We start from the raw sequence: 27,236 nt of genomic DNA on the forward strand, positions 1-27,236 counted from the left end.
TGATGTAATAGACAGTATTAACTCTGAAAGCAGAGTGGGGCTCTGCTGGAGGGAAAACATGGGCTGGTAGGATTAACCCCATGGAAAATACTCACAAAGGAGCCCCGCATAGGGGACGCAATGTGGAGGCCTGAGCCTAACACGTAGGTTCGCGAGGATGAAGCTAGTGAGAGGCTGACAGCCGATGCTCCACAACATAAGCTGCCAAGGCAGCGGAGGAGGGTCAAATCAAACCATTACACATTTTTGACCAGATGGCCTTCCATACTGACACTATCGTGTAGCGTCAGTCGGAGGCTGCAAGCCGACACGCGAGCCGGTGCTCAGTGATCCCCCAGGTGAGGTGAGAACACGAGAGGAAGCCGGCTCAAACAAACAATATAAATCTAATGAACGTATTAGGTAGCTCTGCAGATGTCTGTCAGCGAGGAACCATGAGCAAGTGTCCAAGATAAGGCAACACTTCTAGTTGAGTGAGCTCTCAAAGTAAATGGACATGGTGTGCCCTGCAGATTGTAGGCGATAGTGTCAACTATCCAACGTAGGCTTATTTTATATATTTTTTCTCCAAACAGAGACATATAGTAATCATGTTCTGCTGATATAATGCTATTTGTGCATAAAACTAAACCCCTGGGGAAAATTTTGATATTTTAGGAGATTTATTTATAAATGAGTGAACAATGCAAATCAATGAACAACTTTATTTCTCTATTTAAGACAGAGTAGCTGCAGCCGTGGGTTTTGTCTAAAAGGGATACAGCAAATGGCGAAAAGTTTAGGATTAGATTAGGATGGGGAAACACCGGTCCTGGCTAGATAGGATTCAGCTACAACCTAAATCCCGTGAAATGTTGTGTTTAGGGTTAGGTTTGAGAGAAGGATTAGGATAAAAAAGTGCTCATCCGGCAAGATTTGGTTTGCTGCTTCCCTTCTAGCCACAACCACAGGAATGGGGGGAATGTTTTTTGGCTAAGGGCCCACCACGGAATGCATGTAGTGGAAACACTGATGTTTGTACCATTTTCATCAATATTAATTTGTGTTGACATATGGTTAGCAATGTTGATGCTTTTACATACTACAGTACGGTATATTCACACAAAACAAGGATAATTAAAAAATATATATGTTGACTTTATACATTAGTATTAAAGAAATGATTCCAAATTTTGGTGCAAGCATCAAAACCATAGACTGTAAAAAGAGATGGACGACGCCTGTTCGCTCTCTTCCATTGGTGAAAAGTGAAGCCGCCAGTGTCACGATATGGCGCTGACATCTTGGGTCTTGAGTCTGCGCAGTAGCAATTTCGGGACACCAGTCCTGCGCAGTAGTGAGCAGGAAGTGAAGCGGCAAAATCAAAACCCCGCCCTCGCTCTCGTAGAATGCGCATATCACACGATATCACAGCTGTCAATCATGACGTGACACCACCGTTTTCATATCATTAAATAACTAACTAAACACAAACCTATTTTAAAAACAAACATTTGAATGTACATCAGCGTGATAAAAACTACAGTAAATTACAGAAACCAGCTTCGGAAAAAAGATAATTGAAGTGTAATACATTTTTTTACTTGGTCGTAAGTCCCATGGAATAACATGGGGAGGCGGGGTTTATGACTTATACTGGGACCAGTCACTGGGAGGCGATCGAGACGTTTTGGCTTCACTTTTCAGGGCTTGTGCGGCACGCTTGATCAAAACAGAGAAAAAGCATAATAAAAGTTTAATGAAAGTGACGGAAATTTTTCAAGTCGTGCAAGATCTTTGTGTGAGAAACACCCTCATAGGAACACACATACTGATCAAATCTATACCTTGTAATGCGCGTTAAGTCACTTTGGATAAAGGCGTCTGCCAAATACATAAATGTATGTAAGAGTCTAGTTAAGCTTAAATAAATAGTTTGACCACTTTTTGCTCTTTTCATTTTAAAGCTTTGAATGGACTACATGTCAATATTTTGTTTGCCACTGAGGCATGAGTCAACCATGACAAACCATGTGAACCATGACAGTCTATATGAGGAGCTATGATGCTCCAACATTTTTTCGTTACTTACTAGATATGCATCACTTAAATGACCCCAATGCAAATATAAAAAGTCCACAACTAAGTAGACATTGAGGGCGTCAGTACGTTTTTTTTTTAAACGCTTCAAGGCACAAATCATCACATCCTTGTTTAGTTTGAGATGATAACAGAGATAAATGCATAGTTATGACTAAAAGACGGTGTTTCTCATTAGAGGGGTTTAAATAATCCTTGTTTGCATAGCGGAACTTTAAATGTTTATCTTATAACTATTAAAACATACCATATTCATGCATATGCTTGGTTCCACCTTCTGGTCACGCATTACTTTGTGTCTAAAAGGCTTTATAAAAGGCAAGGACTTTCAGGTTAGGATACCATTCATCTTGAGCAGAGCAGGTACTTGATCACCATGGGGACCATAAGGATGTCCCAGATATGGATGCTGAGATGGGCTGTATTACTAATAGGGCTGCAGTCAACACAAGCTGGTTAGCTACAAAAAATCATACATTTTTAAAGAAATGTTTAGCTTTGAAAACTTAAGATATTTAATATATAACATATATCTGACTTTTTGAATGTAGACTATATGAGAGATATTGGAAGTATGGAACATATGGACAATGGCTGGCAAACAACAGGTAATTATTTAATTGTGTTTATGTATATACATACCTTTACATTTATAAACTTATACATTTATGTACATTACCACCGTTCACAAGAGTGAAAAAATCTTAAAATATAAAAGTGTATGTTTATATGTTTGTAGACAAATAATAATCATTTATTTTATTAAAAAATACAATTTTATTTAATTTAAAACATCGTTTTTAACAAAATAATGAAAAAGAAAATAATAAAAAAGAAAAAGCAGCCAATAAAAGTTCCATATTGTTTAAAAGACATCTTAGAATGATTTTGCAAATTGTAAAATAATAGGTGTCTACATTATAGATGCTAAAATATACCTTTTTTCATTTTAGATGCTTTTAGTCACAAAATAATATCTATAGTAACACTGTTAAAAATCGATGTAATTACAGTATTACTGGCAGCAGTTTGCCAGTAATTTACTGTATATTCAAATGTATGTTATTTACTGGCAATAGTTTGCTCAAAGTTTAATGAACATTAAATATTTACATTAAGTATTTGCCTTTTCAGAGTAAAATTATAAAAAACAGCCTCATACGAAGCATTTTTGGAAAAATCTGAAAAAAGATTGATGAGGATTTCTGTTTTTTTTCTATAATTTTATTGTGTAAAGACAAAGACTTGTTAATATTTAATGTTCATTTTTCTTTGAACAAACTGTTGCTAATAAATTAGATAAATATAAATCTACAGTAAGTTACTGGCAAACTGCTGCATAACTACAGCAAATTTTTTACAGTGTACGTGTGTGCTATGCCATAGTTTTAATGAGTTTACTGATATTTTAAAATGGGTAAAAATAGAAATAAATGATTAAATGCTTCAAAACATATGAATCAGTAGCGTATGTCCAAATTATTATTGTACGTTTTGTTTATGAACAACACTTTGATAACATAGTATTGGGTACAGTGATAGAGGAAATTTGAGTTTTTATTTATTTGCATTGGTATTGAGCAGTTATTGCAGTTATTAGGAAAGATGACCATCAAACAAGAAAAACAGACAATATAAAACACCACAACATCATGACATACTCACAACTAATTCACCTTATCCCAGGATACAAAGTTTTTTGTCTCAATGTCCATGCCTTCTCAACAAAGGTTGCCACACAAAAAATTTCATTTTCAAATAACCAAGACATAATTTCTCCTTCAGGCATCCAAAACAAATCCGGGTTTTTCTGTTGCATATACAAATCAATTCTTAAATTATTATACATTGGGCAATAAAACATAAAATGAAATTCATCCTCCACCAAACATAAATCACATACTGAACATAGCCGATCCTCCTCTGGGACTCCTTTAAAGCGCCCCACTTCCACCTCTAGGGGTAACACTCCCGCTCTGAGCTGAGCACATAAAGACCTCTGTATTCTTTTCAAATTGTATTTAACATAATGTTCAGTAGAGAAATTTTCCTTAAACTGTACATAACTTCTTAATTTAGGCTTCTGTAGCATCTCTAGTTTCCACTGTTCTTTATAAGTCTCAAATAATAATTGTTTGATATCGGTGATCTTGCACTGTATACTATTAAAAAACAAATATTGTAAATTTGCTACTGAGAAGATCTCAAAGACCTCCTTTGACCAATGATGTCCGTGGGCTCTATCCCAGTTAAACACTTTTCGTGTGAGCCTTTCCTCTGGTAAACACACAAGGAGGTTTCATAGCCTAAGGACTTCTGCTCTTTGTTTGACCACACAGGGCTCCCAGCCCATGTCCCCCTCTATGGCCGCCCTAGTGGTAAACCTGTGTACTCCAAGAAAATATCTCATAGCCCTACTTTGGACCATATTACATTCTGGCGCATCTCCAAAGCCCCATACTCCTGCAGCATAGAACAGTACAGATCCAACCATTGAATCATACAGTTTAGTAAATATATCAAAGCTCAGCTCAGGGCAGACCTTCATCTTATTAACCACAGCTCCAAGTGCCCTCCCAGCAGACTCTGATAACACTCGTCTGCCTTCTGAAAAATTCATATTTTCATGAAAAACAAACCCGAGATACTTATAGGTTACAGAATACATCAATAGTGTTTGTCCAAAATAAAATTCATAATCACTCCGAAACACAGAAGGCTTTCTAAAAATAACTATTTGTGTTTTATCACCATTAATGACAAATCTCCATTTGTTACACCATTTATGCATAATATCCAGCATCTCCTGTAGTTTTGTCTCCTCGTCAGCAACCAAAACAATATCATCAGCGTACAGTAATATACTGAGATTCAGGTCATCAATGTCTATACCCAAGTTAGCACTCTTTATTTCCTGAACTAACTCATTCACATAGATTGCAAATAGAGTTGTTGAGCGAACATCTCCTTGTTTCACTCCAAATGGGGTGTGAAACCAATCTGTCCTTAACTCATTCACCTGCACACAGGCTAATGGGACCTTGTACAGGGCTTTAATGGATTTATAAAAATGACCATGCCACACATAATTAAAGGTAGGGTAACAGATTTGATCCTGAAACATTTTTTGTTATGCTGGTTACAAGTCTCCTCACATCCTGATAGCAATCACTGTATTAAGTTGTTTAAATGTATTTGTAGAAATTTATGTCATCTGTGAAAGGCGTAGGACCAAAAAATGTTCAACAAATCATAGATTTCGGTCCGAACGGACGTTTCCATTTTTGTCCCTCATACGTAAGCGTAATTTGAATGCCAACCGCGCAGCGAGTCCACGCAGACACCATACGTCATCGGCGCGTTCACGTGCGCTCACCTCCTGTCTGTAAACAGTGAGAACAGCAAACTTTTCTGCTAAAAATGCACAAATATAAACAGTCTCAACATCAGCCGCATATATTAATGAAAGTAAATGAGCAAAGAAAAGATCCGCATTGCGACCCCATGTAGAGTTTTCAGGGGACAAATAACAAGAGATTACTATAAATGAATATCGTGACACCATATGTTCAAAACGTAAACAAAGTATTCCCTCATAAGCCTAGTTAGTTCTCATTGAAAAGTTATCCAGAATAGAATTTTTAACAAAAACACCCACACCACCAGAGCCTTTAACAGCTCTTTTGTGCACAGCACGGTTGTGTCCAATCCAGGTAAAACCATCAAGTTCAGGTACAAAATTATATAGATGAGTCTCATTTAAAGAGATTATGTCTGGCTCCAGCGAAAGGAGAAGATGCACTTTGAGCTCACAGTTATTCAGTGTCCATCCATTTACGTTCCAATGAACCAAAACTAAATCAGTACTTACAGACTGGGAGTATTCTCGTCACACTCGTGGCCCTCTTTCGCATCATTCTCCAAACGCTTAATCAATCTCCCATTACCAGCCAAATAATAATCCCTTGCGGATGGGATCTCTCGAAGGAGAGTTCGCAAATTGAAATCCATGAGCCGCTCCGCATGCGATTTCGCAGACGATACATACACTCTTCGGTAGTTATCATGATCCTTGAGCTTAGACTTCCTACGAAGCACAGTCACTTTGTCATGTACTGTCTCGAGCTCCGCTTTCACCAGCCCTGGATGTCGGCCTCTCGGCCTTACGCGCTCCACGGCCACCAACTTTGGCATCGGGTCACAGCGACAATAACCAGTGAAACGTCCGGATCAAAGGGCTTGCCCCGCACCTCCTTCATATTCAATTTCATTTCAAGGTTTTCCATTCTGGAACTTAAAATACTGACTTCCAAATCCAAGTTGTTGCGCATTTCGTTGACTATCTTCTCCAGCTCACTTTTAAACACGGCTTGTCCATCGGAAATTAATTTCTCCAAACTTCCACGTAGTAAATTTATTTTCACATCCATCTGTGTTTCAATTTTAACTTGCATACCGTCCATTTTGGTCTGCATATTGTCCATTTTAACACTTAGCGCACGCAATTCATTCATTATAGAGGACTGTTCACCGTCGGCGTCCTTCTTGTTGCGCTGTCGCGTATTATCAGCCATAATGCAGCTCCAAACGAACCAAAATTAATAAAAATTTAAAGCACAATCTTAGTCGATCAATTACTTCTTTAACTAATATAAACACTTAGATATAAAGTTATTTGAGGTTTCATACTGAACAAGAAAGGACAAAAACATTCATGCGGCCATCTTCCCAGCATGCATTCCATTAATAATCTTATAAATGTATCTGAGCAATACAGATATTGGGTATGTGTCTTATGCATTGTCTTTGTGCAACAAAACATTACAAATTCAACATTTCATCATTAACATTGGCACTCAGTATAACAAAATGTCTTGGTCTTCTATTTTTCAGTGTTTCCCACCCCGACTGTGATGATAACTACAGGTATTATACCCATTATATAAGTGAAAATCATTGACACTACTAGTTTAAGACAATTAGCAATGTCACTGTCAATATGAATATTTGGGAAGCCTGTCTAAAAACATACATTTTCACCATTATTTTGGTGCTAGTAGAGACGCATACATTATACACTTAACCTTTAATTGTGTGTTTTGTTTACTAAAAGCTTATTACAAATCAAATATTAATAACGTCTCTCTCTTGATTCAGCCGGACCAGATCCTCGTCATCTCTCCACAATCTGCAGCACATGGGGAAATTTCCACTTCAAGACATTTGATGGTTATTTCTTTCAAATGGCTGACACATGTGACTACGTTCTGGCGGTGATGTGCGACACAGCTGCTTCTGATTTTAACATCCAAATGCAAAGAAAGATTGTGAATGGCTCAGCCACTTTTAAGTCAGTCACTATACAGCTGCAGGGGGCGGTTATCAAACTCAGTGATGGCAAAATACTCATGGACGACCAAGAGTGAGTTTATAAAAATATACATTTATTCTCTACAGTGTAAAAATGAAATAAAAATCAGGCCCATGTTCAACATTCTGTACTATTTTTAAAGGTGCTGTCGAATGTAAAACTGTATTTACCTAGGCATAGATGAATTCTAGGTCACCTTGAATGTATGTTAGCATTAAAGAGCACACATTATGCAAAATTACACTTTTACAGGGTGTTTGGACATGTGTCTTGTCAGTGTGTCGACACAACAACAGTACAATGGGGTTTCTCTTGCATTTCTCTTGTTAATGTGATCTCACACAGAAAAAGCCCCGCCGACAGCCACTGACTGACTGGTTAAATTTACCCAAAAGCTTTTCTAAATGTTTGTAAGCATGCTGTAGCATGCAGCTAAATATATTGTCTCAGACTGTGTTCGCAGAATTCAGATCACTGTCTTTTGGTAAGGGAGTGCTTTTTTTGCGCCCCATGGTAGACATACATGTGAATATCTCTAATATAATTTGGATTTATAAGATTTAAAATCCAAGTACACTCTTAAAAATAAAGGTTTCACAAAATAAAATCTTTTGGTCACCCAATGAACTATTAATTTAAAGATCAATTTCTTTCTTACTTTTTCAGTCTTGGTTCTTTAAATGTAACTGGTTCCTTTTGAAATCATAAAGCCAAAAATGGTTCTTTTGGGTGAACTTGTTTAAATGTTCTCTTATTTGTATGATAATTTCATTGACAGGTTATCTATTCCAACCTTTGAACATGGAATTAAAATTGAGGGAAGCTCATCAAGTGTAAAGATTTCTAAACAAAATGGAGTCACTGTCTTTTGGGAAGAGGCGCAGTCTTTACTGGTATAACTCTTACTGTCTCTTATTTTAAATACTTTGCGGTATTGCTAAATGTCATACATAAACAAGGTTGCCGTATAATAAATTATTTACCACAAAGATATATTGCTGATATTGTTGATGTTCCCTAGATTGAACTTCCTGAAAAATACAGAGGTCAGACTTGCGGACTTTGTGGAAACTTCAATGGCAACCAAGACGATGATATTAGTTATGGTAAATCTATTTTGATATAACCACCTCATTGTTTAAATCAAACCACTATTTCAATGTTTGGTTTAAACATAACAAACAGTTCATATTAATATAGAATTAATTAATTCCGTGTATGTGAATAACAGTCAGAAAACTTTGAACCACACAGATCTGGCCGCATGGAAGGTGGCTACAGTAGAATCCTGTGAAGATGTCACACTCCCCCAAAACGATCAGTGTAAAAGCAAGGTATAATAAGACCAAATCAAGACCAATACAACAGATTTTAAGGCTGCACATGTTTTTAATAAACAATTTTCACAACACGTACTGTATTGGCGGAAACACTGCTACCTCTGATAGAGTGCCTGAAAGTATTTATTTGATCCTTCAGGGACACGCTTGTCAGAAGTATCTCAGCAGTTCAGGGTTATATGACTGTCGCCATGTGTTGGACTTAAGTTACTTTGAGAAAGCCTGCGCAGATGACCTGTGTCAGTGTCACGGCAACCAGGACTGTATCTGCAACACACTTACAGAAATATCACGACAGTGCACACATGCTGGTGGCAAGCCGGGAACATGGAGAACAGAGAGTCTATGTCGTGAGTATGATTTCTATATGTAACATGACAATAAGTAACATTTGACTATAAACTGTAATTTGCTAAAATTGCTAAAAAATGCTAAAAAAAAGTATGACATTGCTATTTTGTGTATTTGGTGTAATACAATGCATTTACGTGGTTAAAAAATACATTATTTTTAACATACAATACATTATTGTTGCTCCTATTTGCCACGCCTTTCTATAATGCGTTTCTTAACTCTATCCCCACCATTGACGAGTTAGCCCTGTCAATTAAAAGAAAATGTTTGCATAAAAAAGGGTTTCTGATAAGGTTTTATGTTAATCTGTAATAACTCGATTATCCACTAGAAGGCACACTTACCCAATTTATAAAAAACTAAAGCAAAAAAGTTTTTACTAATTTTAAACTCTGTGTATGTTTTAAAAATCATTCTGAATTTCATCTCTAAGAAAATTTTATAAAAATTAAATTATTTCAGCTTTTTGCTATTTTTTTTTTTTTTAGAAAAATACCCATATTTAAGAGTTTATTTATTGTTTATTTATAGTCTAGTTTTTAGACCAAAAATATCAAATTTAAGTGATTTTGTGCATAAAACAAGCAAAAAAATCTGCCAATGGTGTAAGCAAAAAAATCTTGAACATTTTTCATAAACACTAAATTTAGGAAAAAAATCAAGAAAAATTTGCTTACCCCATTGGCAGATTTTTTTGTTTGTTTTATGCACAAAATCACTTGCATTTGATATTTCTGGTCTGAAGGCTAGAGTTGTTTTCTTGGGTCGTTTTGCTCATCAAGAAAAAGCATCTTAATTTAAGAATTTTTAGATATTTCTACTGAAAACAAGATAAAAATACTAAGAATTTATTTTCTTGAATAGAATTGAAAATCATTTTTTGCAGTGTAGCAACAATATTATACTGAGAATAAAAGTTACGCCTTCATTGTTTATAAATTGGTTTGTAAAAATTGGTGTTGTTATGCAAATCTTCCCAAACATTGACATAGATAAGTGGGGGCATGTTTCAAATAGGCATTTTAGGAATGCATGCATGAACTTTCTCTTTTAGAAAGAATATCTCTTTGGTTAAGAGACTTTAATCTTTGCGACTTTACAGATCTTCTATATGCACAAACAGCTTTTATCACTCCAAAGACAAAGGAAAACATGCATTAAAGGCGATATAACACACACAGTTTCTACCAATCTTATGTTAATCATGAGTACCTATAAAGCAGCATTGCATCCTTCATTTCTCAGATGAGCCTAAAGTTTTATCAGATTTATAAATGACAGATACAGCTGTATCACTTCTTTAAAAACAAAAGAAAAAGAACTCCTGGAGGCCATGCTGTGTACATAGCTAAAGAGTCACACACACATTTTGGGGTGAATTTCCAATCAGAAGTGATCATTCCTATGCTGTTCCCTTCGAAGTTTAGACCTCTTGATGTGTACATTTTAGAGGGAGTTGAGCAATTGTCTCATACTGTGACCAAATAATATACATTTGGCAAGCAGAGCATGATATTTGTACTTTTTGAAAAAAAAAGTAACAGTTTTGTATACTGTGTTTTATATTGTATAATGAATAGTGTGATGTGTTATATAAATACAGTTAATCCTGGAGCTTTTAATTGAAAATCATATCCCAATACATGCCATCATTAAATGTATACCCCAATATAACATTTCATAGCCTAATATATGTACTGTTTACTATGTTCAGTAAACGCATCTTTGTGTCGTATTTAGGGACTGGTTTGGAGGATAGGTCGGCATTAGACATCCCCTTTATATATCATAAACTAACAATTTGTACATGAATGCTTTTAACAGCATTTATCAAGTTTAGGTGAACTTACAGATATAAATATTGTGTTAGAAAATGTTAACTATTGCTATGGAATTTCACCTATTGACTACTACTAACTTTTGATTTCTATATTACTATACTATACTTAAGTACACTGTTCACTAAATAATGCTTACATATATCACTACTCTGTGTTATTGAGCAGCAAAGACATGTCCACTAAACATGGTATACATGGAGTGTGCTGGCCCATGCAAAAACACCTGCTCGGATCCAGGTGGAAGTCCGCAGTGTACAGAACACTGTGTAGATGGCTGTTTCTGCCCTGAGGGTAAGAATCTGTTATTGAAAGAATAACAAAAGATGTTGTCTTGCTTTCAAACCTTTACAAAAAATATTTTACAATAATAATTATATTGTCTCTAAAGGAAAAACTAGGTGGATTTAAGCAGTAGCCCCACACATTAGAGCTGTTAAACTCTATGACTTTTTGCTTTTAATTTACAGGCACTGTGGAAGACAACATTGGTAACAGTGGTTGCATTCCTATAAACAAATGCCCATGTATGCACGATGGCACAATATACCAAACTGGAGAGTCATACGAGCAAGCATGTAAACAATGGTAAGTCACGAAGATGCATCTGTCAACAAAAATCTTACAGATTTTATTGTGATAACATTGCTGCCATACCGTAACAGCGAGTGTGATGCTGGACACTGGAGTTGCACGGATCTGGAATGTCCTGGAATCTGTTCTGTTCTGGGAGGCTCTCATATCACCACCTATGATGGAAAAACCTTCAGCTTTAATGGCAACTGTGACTACATCCTCACTAAGGTCCGTGAGTGTCAATACAACAAATGCACCTCAATAAATACCCAAATAAATCAATGAAATCAAATTATCTTGTTTTTTTAGCACTCCAATGACAGTGACATCGCTGTTATTGGAAATCTGGCAAAGTGTGATTTGATGAGAACAGGCACGTGTTTGAATTCTGTTACCATTGTCATCTCCGGGACCACTGTAAGCATATTTCCATAAACCTTAACATCATTTAGCATGCTTGATGAGGAATAAACACACAGCACCTCACCAGCTACCTTTGTTTTAACACTACCATATAAAACAATAAAAAACACGCTAGACTCGGTTAAATGCTTTGGTGCACACACTACCTTGAACATGTTTATAAAATTGTTGTTCATATATTTTATTTTATACATTTAAAAAAAGTACAGGTGCCATTATTCATAATAACTGGCCCTGTAAATAACAATAAGCGTATTCTAGCACCATTGTTTTAAACCCTGAAAATGCAAACCACATTCTTCAAGTAGAAATTACAATGCACGATTTTGTTTTCTTTTACTAAAAATGGCTTTTTCTTGATGAGCAAAACGACCCAAGAAAATGAGTCTAGTTTTTAGACAAAAAATATGAAATTTAAGTGATTTTGTACATAAAACAAGCAAAAAAATCTGCCAATGGGGTAAGCAAAAAAATCTTGAACATTTTTCTTAAACACTAAATTCAAGAAAAATTAGCTTACCCCCATTGGCAGATTTTTTTTGCTTGTTTTATGCACAAAATCTCTTAAATTTGATATTTTTGGTCTAAAAACTACACTTATTTTCTTTGGTCATTTTGCTCATCAAGAAAAGCATTTTAATTTAATATTTTTTTATATTATTATTGAAACAAAGACAAAAATACTAAGAATTTGTTTTTTTGAAAATCATTTTTTGCAGTGCATAATTTAGCTGTATTTTTCCTTTTCAAACAGATTAGTTTTTCATCCAGCGGGACTGTCACACTAAACGGAAACAGTCCATATGGTCTTCCAGTTTCCACAGGTGTGTTGTCAAAAGTGGCACCAAACAAAATTGCAATATATTTAAAAAGCGTGTCGAAATATTTCTTTTTTTTAATTCTGCTTGGTTGCCAGTAAAGGTTAAAAACCTTTCCTGATAATTTCTTTGTTACAGAACACGTAGTCATCTTTCAGCCCTCCTCTTCCTTCATTATCGTTGATATGAAGAGTCTTCGACTGGAGATTCAACTCTCTCCAATCATGCAGTTGTACATTGTAGCCAGCAATACAGAGAAAGGCAAAATGAGTGGTGAGTTTAATAATTCACTGTGCTTGTGAATTCAAAACAGACATGCCAAAGTCATGTTTACCACATCACGTTATACATTTATGAAGTATTGATCCCACATATAAACTTTAAGTTAGTGACATCACAACCATGACCCTTTAATTCCCACACTATTGCTGGTTAAAAAATCTGCCAATGGAATAAGATTTTTTTTCTTGAATGTACTTAATACAAGACAAATTCAGCAAACATTGTCTTGTTCCATTGGCAGATTTTTTTTTTTTGCTTGTTTTAAGCACAAATTCGCTTACATTTGATATCTTTTGTCTAAAAACTAGACTTATTTTCCTCTGTCATTTTGCTTATCAAGAAAATACATCTTAATTTAAGAATTTTTAGATATTTTTTACTGAAAACAAGACAAAAATACTAAGTAAGGGGCCAGTCACACTGCGAGCGCCGAGCGCCTTGTGGTTTTTTGCCGCCTGCCACGCACACGTTTTTGAAGGAGCGCTGAGAGCGGAGAAGCACCCGACGTCATACGTGTCTTTCCATTGTCCAATCGAATGAGGGGAGAGGCGGAAGTTTACAGTTGCTTTGAAGAACCGGACTCCACTCGTTTACTCTCTACTGCGTGTTTGTGCACCTCTCACCCTCAAACAAGGTCAGAGCAAGCGTCCTCTTTTTAAAGTTTCTGCTAATATGACAGTTAACAGCAAAAGAGCGATCACGCTTCAATATTTGATTGACAAGACAGCTGACTCGGTGGTTGCTTAGCAATATGAAAAGCCGCGTCGCACTGCTCTTTTTTTAAAAAAGGCAGTGCGTCGCGCCTTGCGTTTGCAAGCGTTTAAAGCGCTTTTGGTGTGACTGGCCCCTAAGAAAGTCATTTTTCTGCAGTGTGATTATGTAATAGGTAAGGTTGTGCTGGCGCATCACAGGGATAGTGCAAGATGAGTAAAGAGTACTTGTTTTTTATTTTTTGGCGAAAATCATGATCGTTTAACTAGATAAGACACATATGCCTCAGTTGGATCTTTTAGAGCCCTTTGAAGCTGCATTAAAACTGCAATTTTAAACTGCATTGAAACTGTAAACTGTTGAGGTCCAATAACGTCTATTAAATTGAGAAAAATCCTGGAATGTTTTCTTCAAAAAACTTAATTTCTTTTCGACTGAACAAAGATCTGACATGGGGGTGAGTAAATTATCAGAAATTTTTTACCAAAGTGGAGTAATCCTTTAAAGGCAGGTTGTATTGGGGAGGAACGGTCCACATAGCATTTGATTGGACATATATGCATTTTGATAAGCAGATTAGTGCAGTAGTGAAGGCATGTTTTTACCAGCTAAGACTTCTCAGTAAGGTCAAATCATTCTTATCCCGAGCTGATCTTGAAAAGGCTATTCATGCTTTCATCAGCTCGAGGATAGACTACTGTAATGCTCTTTACACTGGACTTAATCAATCACTACTCAATCGGCTTCAAATGGTGCAAAATGCGGCAGCATGTCTTCTCACGGACACTTCCAAACGTTCCCACATCACCCCTGTCCTCAGCTCACTTCACTGGCTTCCTGTGCGGCTTCGGGTGGAGTATAAGGTCTTGTTGTTCGTGTTCAAAGCCATCAATGATCTGGCACTGGCCTACCTTGCTGAATTAATAACAGTCTATCAACCATCCAGAACTCTTCGCTCCTCAGAACATACCTCTCTGGTCATTCCTAAATTTAAATATAAAAAGTTTGGAGGCCGGTCATTTGCCGTCCAGGGACCAAAGCTATGGAACGCACTTCCAGCACACTTACGAAGCATCTCTGTGCTGAGTGTTTTTAAATCGCAGCTGAAAACATATTTATTCTTACAAGCTTTTAACACGTAACCTTTGATTCTATTGCTATTTTATGTACAGTTGTGTTTTTATATTTTATTGTCTATTGTTGATATATTTTATTGTTTATTGATGTATTTTATTGTCTGTTGATGTTTTTTTACTGGAAAGCACCTTGTGCTCCTTTTGGTTGTTGTAAGGCGCTCTATAAATACAATTTGATTTGATATTTTTTATTATTTATTCTTAATGTCATTTCATCATCTATCACAATTCATGGAGAGAACAAGTTCATCTAAACAAAAGATATGTATTATTACCAAGATCTGTCAGTGGTATTGATATGATTGGGGGAGATTGCAGCCATCAGTATGGCTGCTCTAGTCCAACCTTCCAGTAAAAAGAGCCAATCTTCAACCATTAAAGAATGACATCCTCTTGGGGAGGGACTTTGCATATGCGCAGTATCTGATAAGTCTTGTTTCAGCAAAATATTGAAAATATGGCAGCGTAGTGACGCGACTTCCAAAGACTTGCATAAGTTGATCCAAGTTAGGCAATTTGATAACTCCAATCTGCCTAATCTGCATGTCTTTGGACTGTGGAAGGAAGTACCCGGAGTAAACCCACACTGAAGCAGGGAGAACATGCAAACTCCACACAGAAATGCCATTGATAGGACATAATTTAGAGGGCAAGCTCAGTCGTTCATATTTTTTGTTTGATTTATGTTTGAAAATTTTATCCGCCTCTAACTGCTATCATTTGTACATCGTGTTTCTTTCAGGTCTGTGTGGGAACTATAATGATATCCAGAAAGATGACTTTAAAACAGCTTCAGGCATTATTGAAGGAACACCAACAACCTTTGTCAACTTTTGGAAAAAAAACCTATACGGTTGTCCAGATGTTGAAAACACATTTGACAACCCCTGCAGTCTAAGTGTGGAAACAGGTACATAAAAATAAACAAATAAAAGACAACATGCAACAACTAGATTCACAACATCCATTAGAAGTGAATCCAAGAAGTTTAAAATCCAAATGTACCAAACACAAAAAATATCATTTTCTTTCATCCAGAGAAACTTGCAAAAGACTGGTGCTCGACTCTCACAAACCCAAATGGAACCTTCTCCTCTTGTCATTCAGAAATATGTCCAGAGAAATATTATACAGTAAGTCCTTCTGCCTCAAGTGATCTTTCATCAAATTGTAGAATTGTATACCTTCAATGTGTATAATTTTGTGTTATGTGCAGAACTGTGTTTATGACACCTGTAAGTGTGCTGATGTCGGCAACTGTTACTGTGCGGCCCTCTCCGCCTATGCCCATGCGTGTGCCGCAAGAGGGATCATTCTTCAGGGCTGGCTGGATTCGTACCCCTGTGGTGAGGATTTTATATCATTTCATTTAGTTAAAAGTCAATTTTTTTAGATTCCTATGTTGTAACAGTGCCTTTGATTGTACAGATAAAGTGTCCAAGTGCTCAGACCATATGAAGTACTCCTACAGCGTGACCAGTTGTAGCAACACCTGCGGTTCTCTCAGTGGAAAGGACCACACCTGCAAAGTGTTTACACCTGTTGAAGGCTGCATTTGTCCTGAGGATACCTATCTTAACGATGCAGGCAGCTGTGTTCATGCTAACCAGTGCCCTTGTTACTATGGCAACCAGGTCATAGACCCATCAGGATCTTTAAACATAGATGGTTTTAAATGGTAAAGAGCACATACATAATTACCAAAAACCCTTTGTTAACTCCTGATGGTGGATTTTTATGATTTTTTTCATATTACAGCTCCTGCACTCATGGCAAGTTACACTGCTCCAGTCATCAAGGTGAGCTCAGACCATCCCCTCTAAAACAAAACTAGCCAAATTTAATCTTGAGCCATCAATAAGAAAACAATAGTATGTTTTGATAACATCTGTGTACCTGTTCTGTTGTAAGACTGTGATGATCCAATGGTCTATTTCAACTGCTCCGGTGAACCTGGACAAAAAGGCACAGAGTGTCAGAGGACATGCCAGAACCAAGACCCAAACAACTGTGTGAGTTAAGATAAATAAATGGAAGACTTTGAAGCATAGTAGACGGATGGAAGTGTTGACAGCTTGGTGGATAGATGGATGAACAGATGGGGTGGTACTGTAGTTTGTTGCATGGGTTGGCAGTTGGATAATGGATAGATACGTAGATAGTTTGGTGGAAGGATTATTGGATTGGTGGTGTATTAATGGATATATTGGAATAGACTCTTTATGAAACACGATGGTTTACTCTTTGTACTAATTGTTATGGCTATAGGTGAGCACAGGGTGTGTATCAGGTTGTATGTGCCCAGATGGCTTTCTGGCTGATGGTAATGGTGAATGTGTGAAGAAGCAAGACTGCAAGTGTACCCACAACGGAGTAAACTACTCACCTGGGGACCAGGTCCAACAAGACTGTAACAACTGGTAAGCCAGAAACCTGTTTTATCTTAATTTGAAATTAGCTTTGCAAACAAATATAAATTGTGCTTATGTATAAATTTACCTATTAACCTAAACTATTTCAGCACATGCAAAAATGGTATGTGGGCTTGTACAGAAAATGAATGTTACGGCACCTGTACCATCTATGGTGAAGGTCATTTTAGGACTTTTGACGGCAAGAGATATTCTTACTACGGAACTTGCCAATACATCTTGGCACAGGTGTGTTTATCTTTACTGTGTCTTTAAAATGGCAAATACATTTTATTATGAAGGTATTGTGAAGATACCAAAGTAAAGTTTACATTTGTGAAAAAGTGGAATAGTTGCATAGTTTGAATTCAATTTTTCAATCCGGGGGGAATTCAAAACTTTTTCCTAACCTAAAGTGTATAAACGCTACAGGATCACTGTGATGTACAGAGCAGTCCCTCTTTCAGCCTTGTAACTGAGAACATCCCATGTGAAAGCACCAACTCCATTTGCTCCACATTCATCAGTCTGGTTTTTGGGGTAAGGTTATTTCACATTTCAGAGTCTATTAAAGCACTATTAAAGTATCCTAAAATGCACAATGAATAAAAGCAATAAAATAATTTACCAATTTCACTGTCTTTTCAAATATTGAAGAGATACACAATAATCTTAGGATCTGAAGATAAGGTCAAAGTTGTTGAAGGAAATGGAACTGATCACAAATATCAAATCTATTCTGCTGGGATATATACTGTCATAGAGGTAGAAAAGATGTTAAACTTAATCTGGGATGGCAAAACAAGCCTTATGCTTCAACTCCATCAGAATCTAAAGGTATGAATTATACATGAAGGTATGTTTATCTACTTATCCAACCCCTAACTCTTGTTCACCCACTTAAATAGCAATATAATCTCTATGGCAGGGCGAAGTGTGTGGACTGTGTGGAAACTTTGACGGCAACGCCAATAATGACATTATGAAAAAAGATGGAGAAGAGGTCACTGATGTGGTGGTGTTTGGAAATAGCTGGAAAGTGAGTGCAAGCTGCCCAGAAGTGAACAGTTTGATAGACCCTTGTGAGAAAAACCCTCAACGGATTGCCTGGGCTCATAAGAAATGCAGCCACATTACAAGCGATGTCTTTACGGATTGCCATTCACTAGTAAGTTACTTTTTAATATAAAGCTGTTTTGAAACCAGTCTAATCTAATACACATCTAGTGTAGTTACCATGGTAAAAGTTCTACAAAAATTCTAATTTTCTTGTCTACAGGTGGACTCTGCCCCATACTACGATGCCTGTGTGAGGGACACCTGTGCATGTGATTCTGGGGGAGATTGTGATTGTTTGTGTACAGCAGTGTCTGCTTATGCTGCTGAATGCCGTAAAAGGGGAGCTTGCGTGACATGGCGCAGCCAAGAATTTTGTCGTATGTCTAGACATATTTAGTTTATGAACATCCAATTATAAACTGTAACATACACATATATGCAATGATTAAGAAATAATTTATCATCTGCAATAAATATTGTCATTGTGCTGACTAAACTGGTTGATTTTGCAGCTTTATTCTGTGACTACTACAACCGTGATGAAGAATGTGTGTGGCACTATAAAAACTGTAGCTCAACCTGCATGAAAACCTGCAATAACCAAAAAGGAGAATGCTCTAAAAATGCAAAACAAATACCTCGCCTTGAAGGTAAGAGATAACTAAATTAAATCAATCTCATAACTGTTTTAGGTGCTTTCCACATTTAAAAAACATATGGCAGTGTGTGCTCAATTGCAATGTGTTATTATATTGTCTATAAAATCTTTCTTTAATAATCTTCCTAGGATGTTTTCCTCAGTGCCCTTCAGACAGGCCATATTTCAGGGAGGACATTATGAAATGTGTTACAAATTACACTTGTGACTACTGTTTATATGACAAGAATATATATCCCCCTGGAACTGTAGTTTACAACACCACAGATGGAAGTGATACTTGTTTCAGTGGGACATGTTCATCAAATGGGGAAATTGAAAGACATATTTTTAAATGCATACATACAACAACTCCCACACCTTTCACTTTTTCAACCGCAACTGTCACCACTACACCCACAACAACAAAGACATCTACCAGCACAACAACAGAACCACCAACAACTACTACCACAACAACTACTGAAACACCCACAACAACAGAGACACCCACAACAACAGAGACACCCACAACAACAGAGACACCAACAACAACAACCACTCCTATAACAACAACTACTGAAACACCAACACCAGAGACAACAACATCCACAACCACACCTACAACAACTACTACGGAAACACAAACCCCCACAGCAACAGAAACAACAACGTCCACAATGACTACTACTTCTACAACAACAATTATTACTGAAACACCAACACCCTGTTACCCCAACATCTGTAACTGGTCACCCTGGATTGACAGCAACCCACGCAGTACAGAACCCCATGGGTTTGAAACAGAATCCATCAGTGATTTGTGGAAATCAGCAAAAATTTCCTGTCAGAGCCCTGAAGATATTGAATGTAGAGCAGTAGATTATCCCAAAAAATCCTTGGAGGCTTTAGGTCAAAAAGTGTATTGCAATACATCCTTTGGACTGACATGTTCAAATAAAGAAAATTTAAATTTAAACAGCATACCACCACTCTGTTATAATTATGAAATACGTGTAAAATGTTGTAATTCTTGCACAACAACAAATACACCAATGTCCACAACCACCACCACTACTACCACAACAACTACTGAAACACCAACACCCACAGCAACAGAGACAACACCATCCACAACCACTCCTACAACAACTACTGTAACACCAACACCCACAGGACCAGAGACATCAACGTCCACAGCCCCTACTACCACAACAACTACTGAAACACCAACACCCACAACAACAGAGACACCAACGACAACATCAACTACTGAAACACCAGAGACAACAACATTCACAACCACTCCTACAACAACTACTGAAACACCAACACCCATAACACCAGAGACAACAATACCCACAACCACTCCTGCAACAACAACAACAACTACTACTACTGAAACACCAACACCCACAACACCAGAGACAACAACATCCACAACCACTCCTACAACAACTACTGTAACACCAACACCCACAGCAACAGAGACAACATCCATAATCACTCCTATAACAACAACTACTGAAACACCAACACCAGAGACAACAACATCCACAACCACTCATACAACAACTACTCTAACACCAACACCCACAGGACCAGAGACATCAACATCCACAACCACCACTACTATCACAACAACTACTGAAACACCAACACCCACAGCAACAGAGACAACACCATCCACAACCACTCATCCAACAACTACTGTAACACCAACACCCACAGGACCGGAGACATCAACGTCCACAACCACCACTACTACCACAACAACTACTGAAACACCAACACCCACAGCAACAGAGACAACACCATCCACAACCACTCCTACAACAACTGAAACACCAACCCCCACAGCAACAGAAACAACAACATCCACAATGACTACTACTTCTAAAACAACGACTACTGAAACTCCAACACCCTGTTACCCCAACATATGTAATTGGTCACCATGGATTGACAGCAACCCACGCAGTACAGAACCCTATGGGTTTGAAATAGAATCCATCAATAAATTGTGGAAATCAGAAAAAATTTCCTGTCAGAACCCTGAAGATATTGAATGTAGAGCAGTAGATTATCCAGGACAATCCTTGGAATCTTTGGGACAAAAAGTGTATTGCAATACATCCTTTGGATTGACATGTTCAAATAGAGAAAATTTAAATTTAAACAGCATACCACCACTCTGTTATAATTATGAAATACGTGTAAAATGTTGTAATTCTTGCACAACAACAGAGACACCAATGTCCACAACCACCACTACTACCACAACAACTACTGAAACACCAACTCCCTCAACAACAGAGACACCAACGACAACAACCACTGCTACCACAACAACTGAAACACCAACACCCACAACACCAGAGACAACAACATCCACAACCACTCCTACAACAACTACTGTAACACCCACAGCAACAGAGACAACAATGTCCACAACCGCTTATACAACAATAACTACTGAAACACCAACACCCACAGGACCAGAGACATCAACGTCCACAACCACCACTACTACCACAACTACTACTGAAACACCCACAGCAACAGAGACAACACCATCAACAACCACTCCTACAACAACTACTGTTACACCAACACCCACAGGACCAGAGACACCAACGACAACAACCACTCATACAACAACAACTACTGAAACTCCAACACCAGAGACAACAACATCCACAACCACTCCTACAACAACTACTCTAACACCAACACCCACAGGACCAGAGACATCAACGTCCACAACCACCACTACTACCACAACAACTACTGAAACACCAACACCCACAGCAACAGAGACAACACCATCCACAACCACTCCTACAACAACTACTGTAACACCAACACCCACAGGACCAGAGACATCAACGTCCACAACCCCTACTACCACAACAACTACTGAAACACCAACACCCACAGCAACAGAGACAACACCATCCACAACAACTCCTACAACAACTACTGTAACACCAACACCCACAGGACCAGAGACATCAACTTCCACAACCACTACTACCACAACAACTACTGAAACACCAACACCCACAGCAACAGAGACAACACCATCCACAACCACTCCTACAACAACTACTGTAACACCAACACCCACAGGACCAGAGACATCAACGTCCACAACCCCTACTACCACAACAACTACTGAAACACCAACACCCACAGCAACAGAGACAACACCATCCACAACAACTCCTACAACAACTACTGTAACACCAACACCCACAGGACCAGAGACATCAACATCCACAACCACTACTACCACAACAACTACTGAAACACCAACACCCACAGCAACAGAGACAACACCATCCACAACCACTCCTACAACAACTACTGTAACACCAACACCCACAGGACCAGAGACATCAACGTCCACAACCCCTACTACCACAACAACTACTGAAACACCAACACCCACAGCAACAGAGACAACACCATCCACAACAACTCCTACAACAACTACTGTAACACCAACACCCACAGGACCAGAGACATCAACATCCACAACCACTACTACCACAACAACTACTGAAACACCAACACCCACAGCAACAGAGACAACACCATCCACAACCACTCCTACAACAACTACTGTAACACCAACACCCACAGGACCAGAGACATCAACGTCCACAACCCCTACTACCACAACAACTACTGAAACACCAACACCCACAGCAACAGAGACAACACCATCCACAACAACTCCTACAACAACTACTGTAACACCAACACCCACAGGACCAGAGACATCAACATCCACAACCACTACTACCACAACAACTACTGAAACACCAACACCCACAGCAACAGAGACAACACCATCCACAACCACTCCTACAACAACTACTGTAACACCAACACCCACAGGACCAGAGACATCAACGTCCACAACCCCTACTACCACAACAACTACTGAAACACCAACACCCACAGCAACAGAGACAACACCATCCACAACCACTCCTACAACAACTACTGTAACACCAACACCTACAGGACCAGAGACATCAACGTCCACAACCACTACTACCACAACAACTACTGAAACACCAACACCAGAGACAACATCCACAACCCCTCCTACAACAACTACTGAAACACCAACCCCCACAGCAACAGAAACAAAAACATCTACAATAACTACTACTTCTACAACAACGACTACTGAAACACCAACACCATGTTACCCCAACATCTGTAAGTGGTCACCCTGGATTGACAGCAACCCACGCAGTACAGAACCATATGGGTTTGAAACAGAATCCATCAATGAATTGTGGAAATCAGAAAAAATTTCCTGTCAGAACCCAGAAGATATTGAATGTAGAGCAGTAGATTATCCAGGACAATCATTGGAATCTTTGGGACAAAAAGTGTATTGCAATACATCCTTTGGACTGACATGTTCAAATAGAGAAAATTTAAATTTAAACAGCATACCACCACTCTGTTATAATTATGAAATACGTGTAAAATGTTGTAATTCTTGCACAACAACAAATACACCAATGTCCACAACCACCACCACTACTACCACAACAACTACTGAAACACCAACACCCACAGCAACAGAGACAACACCATCCACAACCACTCCTACAACAACTACTGTAACACCAACACCCACAGGACCAGAGACATCAACGTCCACAGCCCCTACTACCACAACAACTACTGAAACACCAACACCCACAGCAACAGAGACAACACCATCCACAACCACTCCTACAACAACTACTGTAACACCAACACCCACAGGACCAGAGACATCAACATCCACAGCCCCTACTACCACAACAACTACTGAAACACCAACACCCACAGCAACAGAGACAACACCATCAACAACCACTCCTACAACAACTACTGTAACACCAACACCCACAGGACCAGAGACATCAACGTCCACAACTACCACTACTACCACAACAACTACTGAAACACCAACACCCACAGCAACAGAGACAACACCATCCACAACCACTCCTACAACAACTACTGTAACACCAACACCCACAGGACCAGAGACATCAACGTCCACAGCCCCTACTACCACAACAACTTCTGAAACACCAACACCAGAGTTAACAACATCCACAACCACTCCTACAACAACTACTCTAACACCAACACCCACAGGACCAGAGACATCAACGTCCACAACCACCACTACTACCACAACAACTACTGAAACACAAACACCCACAGCAACAGAGACAACACCATCCACAACCACTCCTACAACAACTACTGTAACACCAACACCCACAAGACCAGAGACATCAACGTCCACAACCCCTACTACCACAACAACTACTGAAACACCAACACCCACAGCAACAGAGACAACACCATCCACAACCACTCCTACAACAACTACTGTAACACCAACACCCACAGGACCAGAGACATCAACGTCCACAACCCCTACTACCACAACAACTACTGAAACACCAACACCCACAGCAACAGAGACAACACCATCCACAACCACTCCTACAACAACTACTGTGACACCAACACCCACAGGACCAGAGACATCAACGTCCACAACCCCTACTACCACAACAACTACTGAAACACCAACACCCACAGCAACAGAGACAACATCATCCACAACCACTCCTACAACAACTACTGTAACACCAACACCCACAGGACCAGAGACATCAACGTCCACAGCCCCTACTACCACAACAACTACTGAAACACCAACACCCACAGCAACAGAGACAACACCATCCACAACCACTCCTACAACAACTACTGTAACACCAACACCCACAGGACCAGAGACATCAACATCCACAGCCCCTACTACCACAACAACTACTGAAACACCAACACCCACAGCAACAGAGACAACACCATCAACAACCACCACTACTACCACAACAACTACTGAAACACCAACACCCACAGCAACAGAGACAACACCATCCACAACCACTCCTACAACAACTACTGTAACACCAACACCCACAGGACCAGAGACATCAACGTCCACAGCCCCTACTACCACAACAACTACTGAAACACCAACACCCACAGCAACAGAGACAACATCATCCACAACCACTCCTACAACAACTACTGTAACACCAACACCCACAGGACCAGAGACATCAACGTCCACAACCACTACTACCACAACAACTACTGAAACACCAACACCAGAGTCAACAACATCCACAACCACTCCTACAACAACTACTCTAACACCAACACCCACAGGACCAGAGACATCAACGTCCACAACCACTACTACCACAACAACTTCTGAAACACCAACACCAGAGTCAACAACATCCACAACCACTCCTACAACAACTACTCTAACACCAACACCCACAGGACCAGAGACATCAACGTCCACAACCACCACTACTACCACAACAACAACTACTGAAACACCAACACCCACAGCAACAGAGACAACACCATCCACAACCACTCCTACAACAACTACTGTAACACCAACACCCACAAGACCAGAGACATCAACGTCCACAACCCCTACTACCACAACAACTACTGAAACACCAACACCCACAGCAACAGAGACAACACCATCCACAACCACTCCTACAACAACTACTGTAACACCAACACCCACAGGACCAGAGACATCAACGTCCACAACCCCTACTACCACAACAATTACTGAAACACCAACACCAGAGACAACAACATTCACAACCACTCCTACAACAACTACTGAAACACCAACCCCCACAGCAACAGAAACAAAAACATCTAAAATAACTACTACTTCTACAACAACGACTACTGAAACACCAACACCATGTTACCCCAACATCTGTAAGTGGTCACCCTGGATTGACAGCAACCCACGCAGTACAGAACCATATGGGTTTGAAACAGAATCCATCAATGAATTGTGGAAATCAGAAAAAATTTCCTGTCAGAACCCAGAAGATATTGAATGTAGAGCAGTAGATTATCCAGGACAATCCTTGGAATCTTTGGGACAAAAAGTGTATTGCAATACATCCTTTGGACTGACATGTTCAAATAGAGAAAATTTAAATTTAAACAGCATACCACCACTCTGTTATAATTATGAAATACGTGTAAAATGTTGTAATTCTTGCACAACAACAAATACACCAATGTCCACAACCACCACCACTACTACCACAACAACTACTGAAACACCAACACCCACAGCAACAGAGACAACACCATCCACAACCACTCCTACAACAACTATTGTAACACCAACACCCACAGGACCAGAGACATCAACGTCCACAGCCCCTACTACCACAACAACTACTGAAACACCAACACCCACAGCAACAGAGACAACACCATCCACAACCACTCCTACAACAACTACTGTAACACCAACACCCACAGGACCAGAGACATCAACATCCACAACCACTACTACCACAACAACTACTGAAACACCAACACCAGAGACAACAACATCCACAACCACTCCTACAACAACAACTACTGTAACACCAACAACACCAGAGGCAACAACATCCACAACACCAGAGACAACAACATCAACAACAACCACTCCTTCAACAACAACTACTGAAACACCAACCTCAACAACACCAGAGACAACAACATCCACAACCACTCCTACAACAACTACTGAAACACCAACACCCACAACAACAGAGACAGCAACAACAACAACCATTACTATGACAACAACTACTGTAACACCAACACCAACAGAGACACCAACGACAACAACAACAACTACTACCACAACAACTACTGAAACACCAACACCTACAGCAAAAAAGACACCAACCACAACCCCATTCATTATACATACACATTCAACAACCCCCCAAATAACACACCATCAAGTTTGCAGCTGCACATACTTGAATGAAACTTTCCTACCAAGTAAGTATGACTTTGTTTCAATCTCTTTGTTTTAAGACCTAAACTCTAAAAAAAGACCAACGCTAGGTTAAAAATTACCCAATGCTGTGTTGTTGTTACCCAACCATGGTTTGTAATAACCCAGCAGTTGGGTTGAAACAACACAGCGTTGGATTATTTTTAACCCAGTGATGCATTCTGTCCATGGTTTTAAATCAGTCCAGCATTTTTTTGTCTATAAAGCCTCAATTATTGTCACAAACATCTTTAATTTAATTTACATT

At 38.8% G+C, this 27,236-nt stretch overlaps 1 protein-coding gene across 3 annotated transcripts in view; it reads left to right on the forward strand.

Moving 5' to 3' along the window:
• muc5.1 (mucin 5.1, oligomeric mucus/gel-forming) overlaps positions 1-27,236 on the forward strand; it is a 107,791-nt gene that overhangs the window by 67,211 nt on the left and 13,344 nt on the right. Inside the window, exons 1-28 of one of the 3 annotated variants that reach the window (XM_055192925.2) lie at positions 2,435-2,534; positions 2,631-2,687; positions 6,973-7,005; positions 7,237-7,501; positions 8,229-8,343; positions 8,472-8,556; positions 8,705-8,784; positions 8,930-9,140; positions 11,151-11,276; positions 11,453-11,570; positions 11,648-11,786; positions 11,868-11,975; positions 12,736-12,805; positions 12,938-13,072; positions 15,671-15,838; positions 15,967-16,061; positions 16,145-16,274; positions 16,357-16,606; positions 16,687-16,727; positions 16,840-16,940; positions 17,197-17,348; positions 17,450-17,588; positions 17,772-17,879; positions 17,997-18,176; positions 18,268-18,507; positions 18,619-18,775; positions 18,911-19,048; positions 19,186-26,973. In XM_055192925.2, the coding sequence (XP_055048900.2) occupies positions 2,456-2,534; positions 2,631-2,687; positions 6,973-7,005; positions 7,237-7,501; positions 8,229-8,343; positions 8,472-8,556; positions 8,705-8,784; positions 8,930-9,140; positions 11,151-11,276; positions 11,453-11,570; positions 11,648-11,786; positions 11,868-11,975; positions 12,736-12,805; positions 12,938-13,072; positions 15,671-15,838; positions 15,967-16,061; positions 16,145-16,274; positions 16,357-16,606; positions 16,687-16,727; positions 16,840-16,940; positions 17,197-17,348; positions 17,450-17,588; positions 17,772-17,879; positions 17,997-18,176; positions 18,268-18,507; positions 18,619-18,775; positions 18,911-19,048; positions 19,186-26,973 (11,308 nt within the window). In that variant the 5' untranslated portion in view covers positions 2,435-2,455. Of the gene's footprint in view, positions 1-2,434; positions 2,535-2,630; positions 2,688-6,972; positions 7,006-7,236; positions 7,502-8,228; positions 8,344-8,471; positions 8,557-8,704; positions 8,785-8,929; positions 9,141-11,150; positions 11,277-11,452; positions 11,571-11,647; positions 11,787-11,867; positions 11,976-12,735; positions 12,806-12,937; positions 13,073-15,670; positions 15,839-15,966; positions 16,062-16,144; positions 16,275-16,356; positions 16,607-16,686; positions 16,728-16,839; positions 16,941-17,196; positions 17,349-17,449; positions 17,589-17,771; positions 17,880-17,996; positions 18,177-18,267; positions 18,508-18,618; positions 18,776-18,910; positions 19,049-19,185; positions 26,974-27,236 lie in introns of those variants that run through there. The other 2 variants (XM_073868524.1, XM_073868523.1) reach the window with 2 other exon arrangements.

Source organism: Misgurnus anguillicaudatus, chromosome 6, assembly GCF_027580225.2.
Source record: "Misgurnus anguillicaudatus chromosome 6, ASM2758022v2, whole genome shotgun sequence".
NCBI classification, from domain to species: domain Eukaryota; kingdom Metazoa; phylum Chordata; class Actinopteri; order Cypriniformes; family Cobitidae; genus Misgurnus; species Misgurnus anguillicaudatus.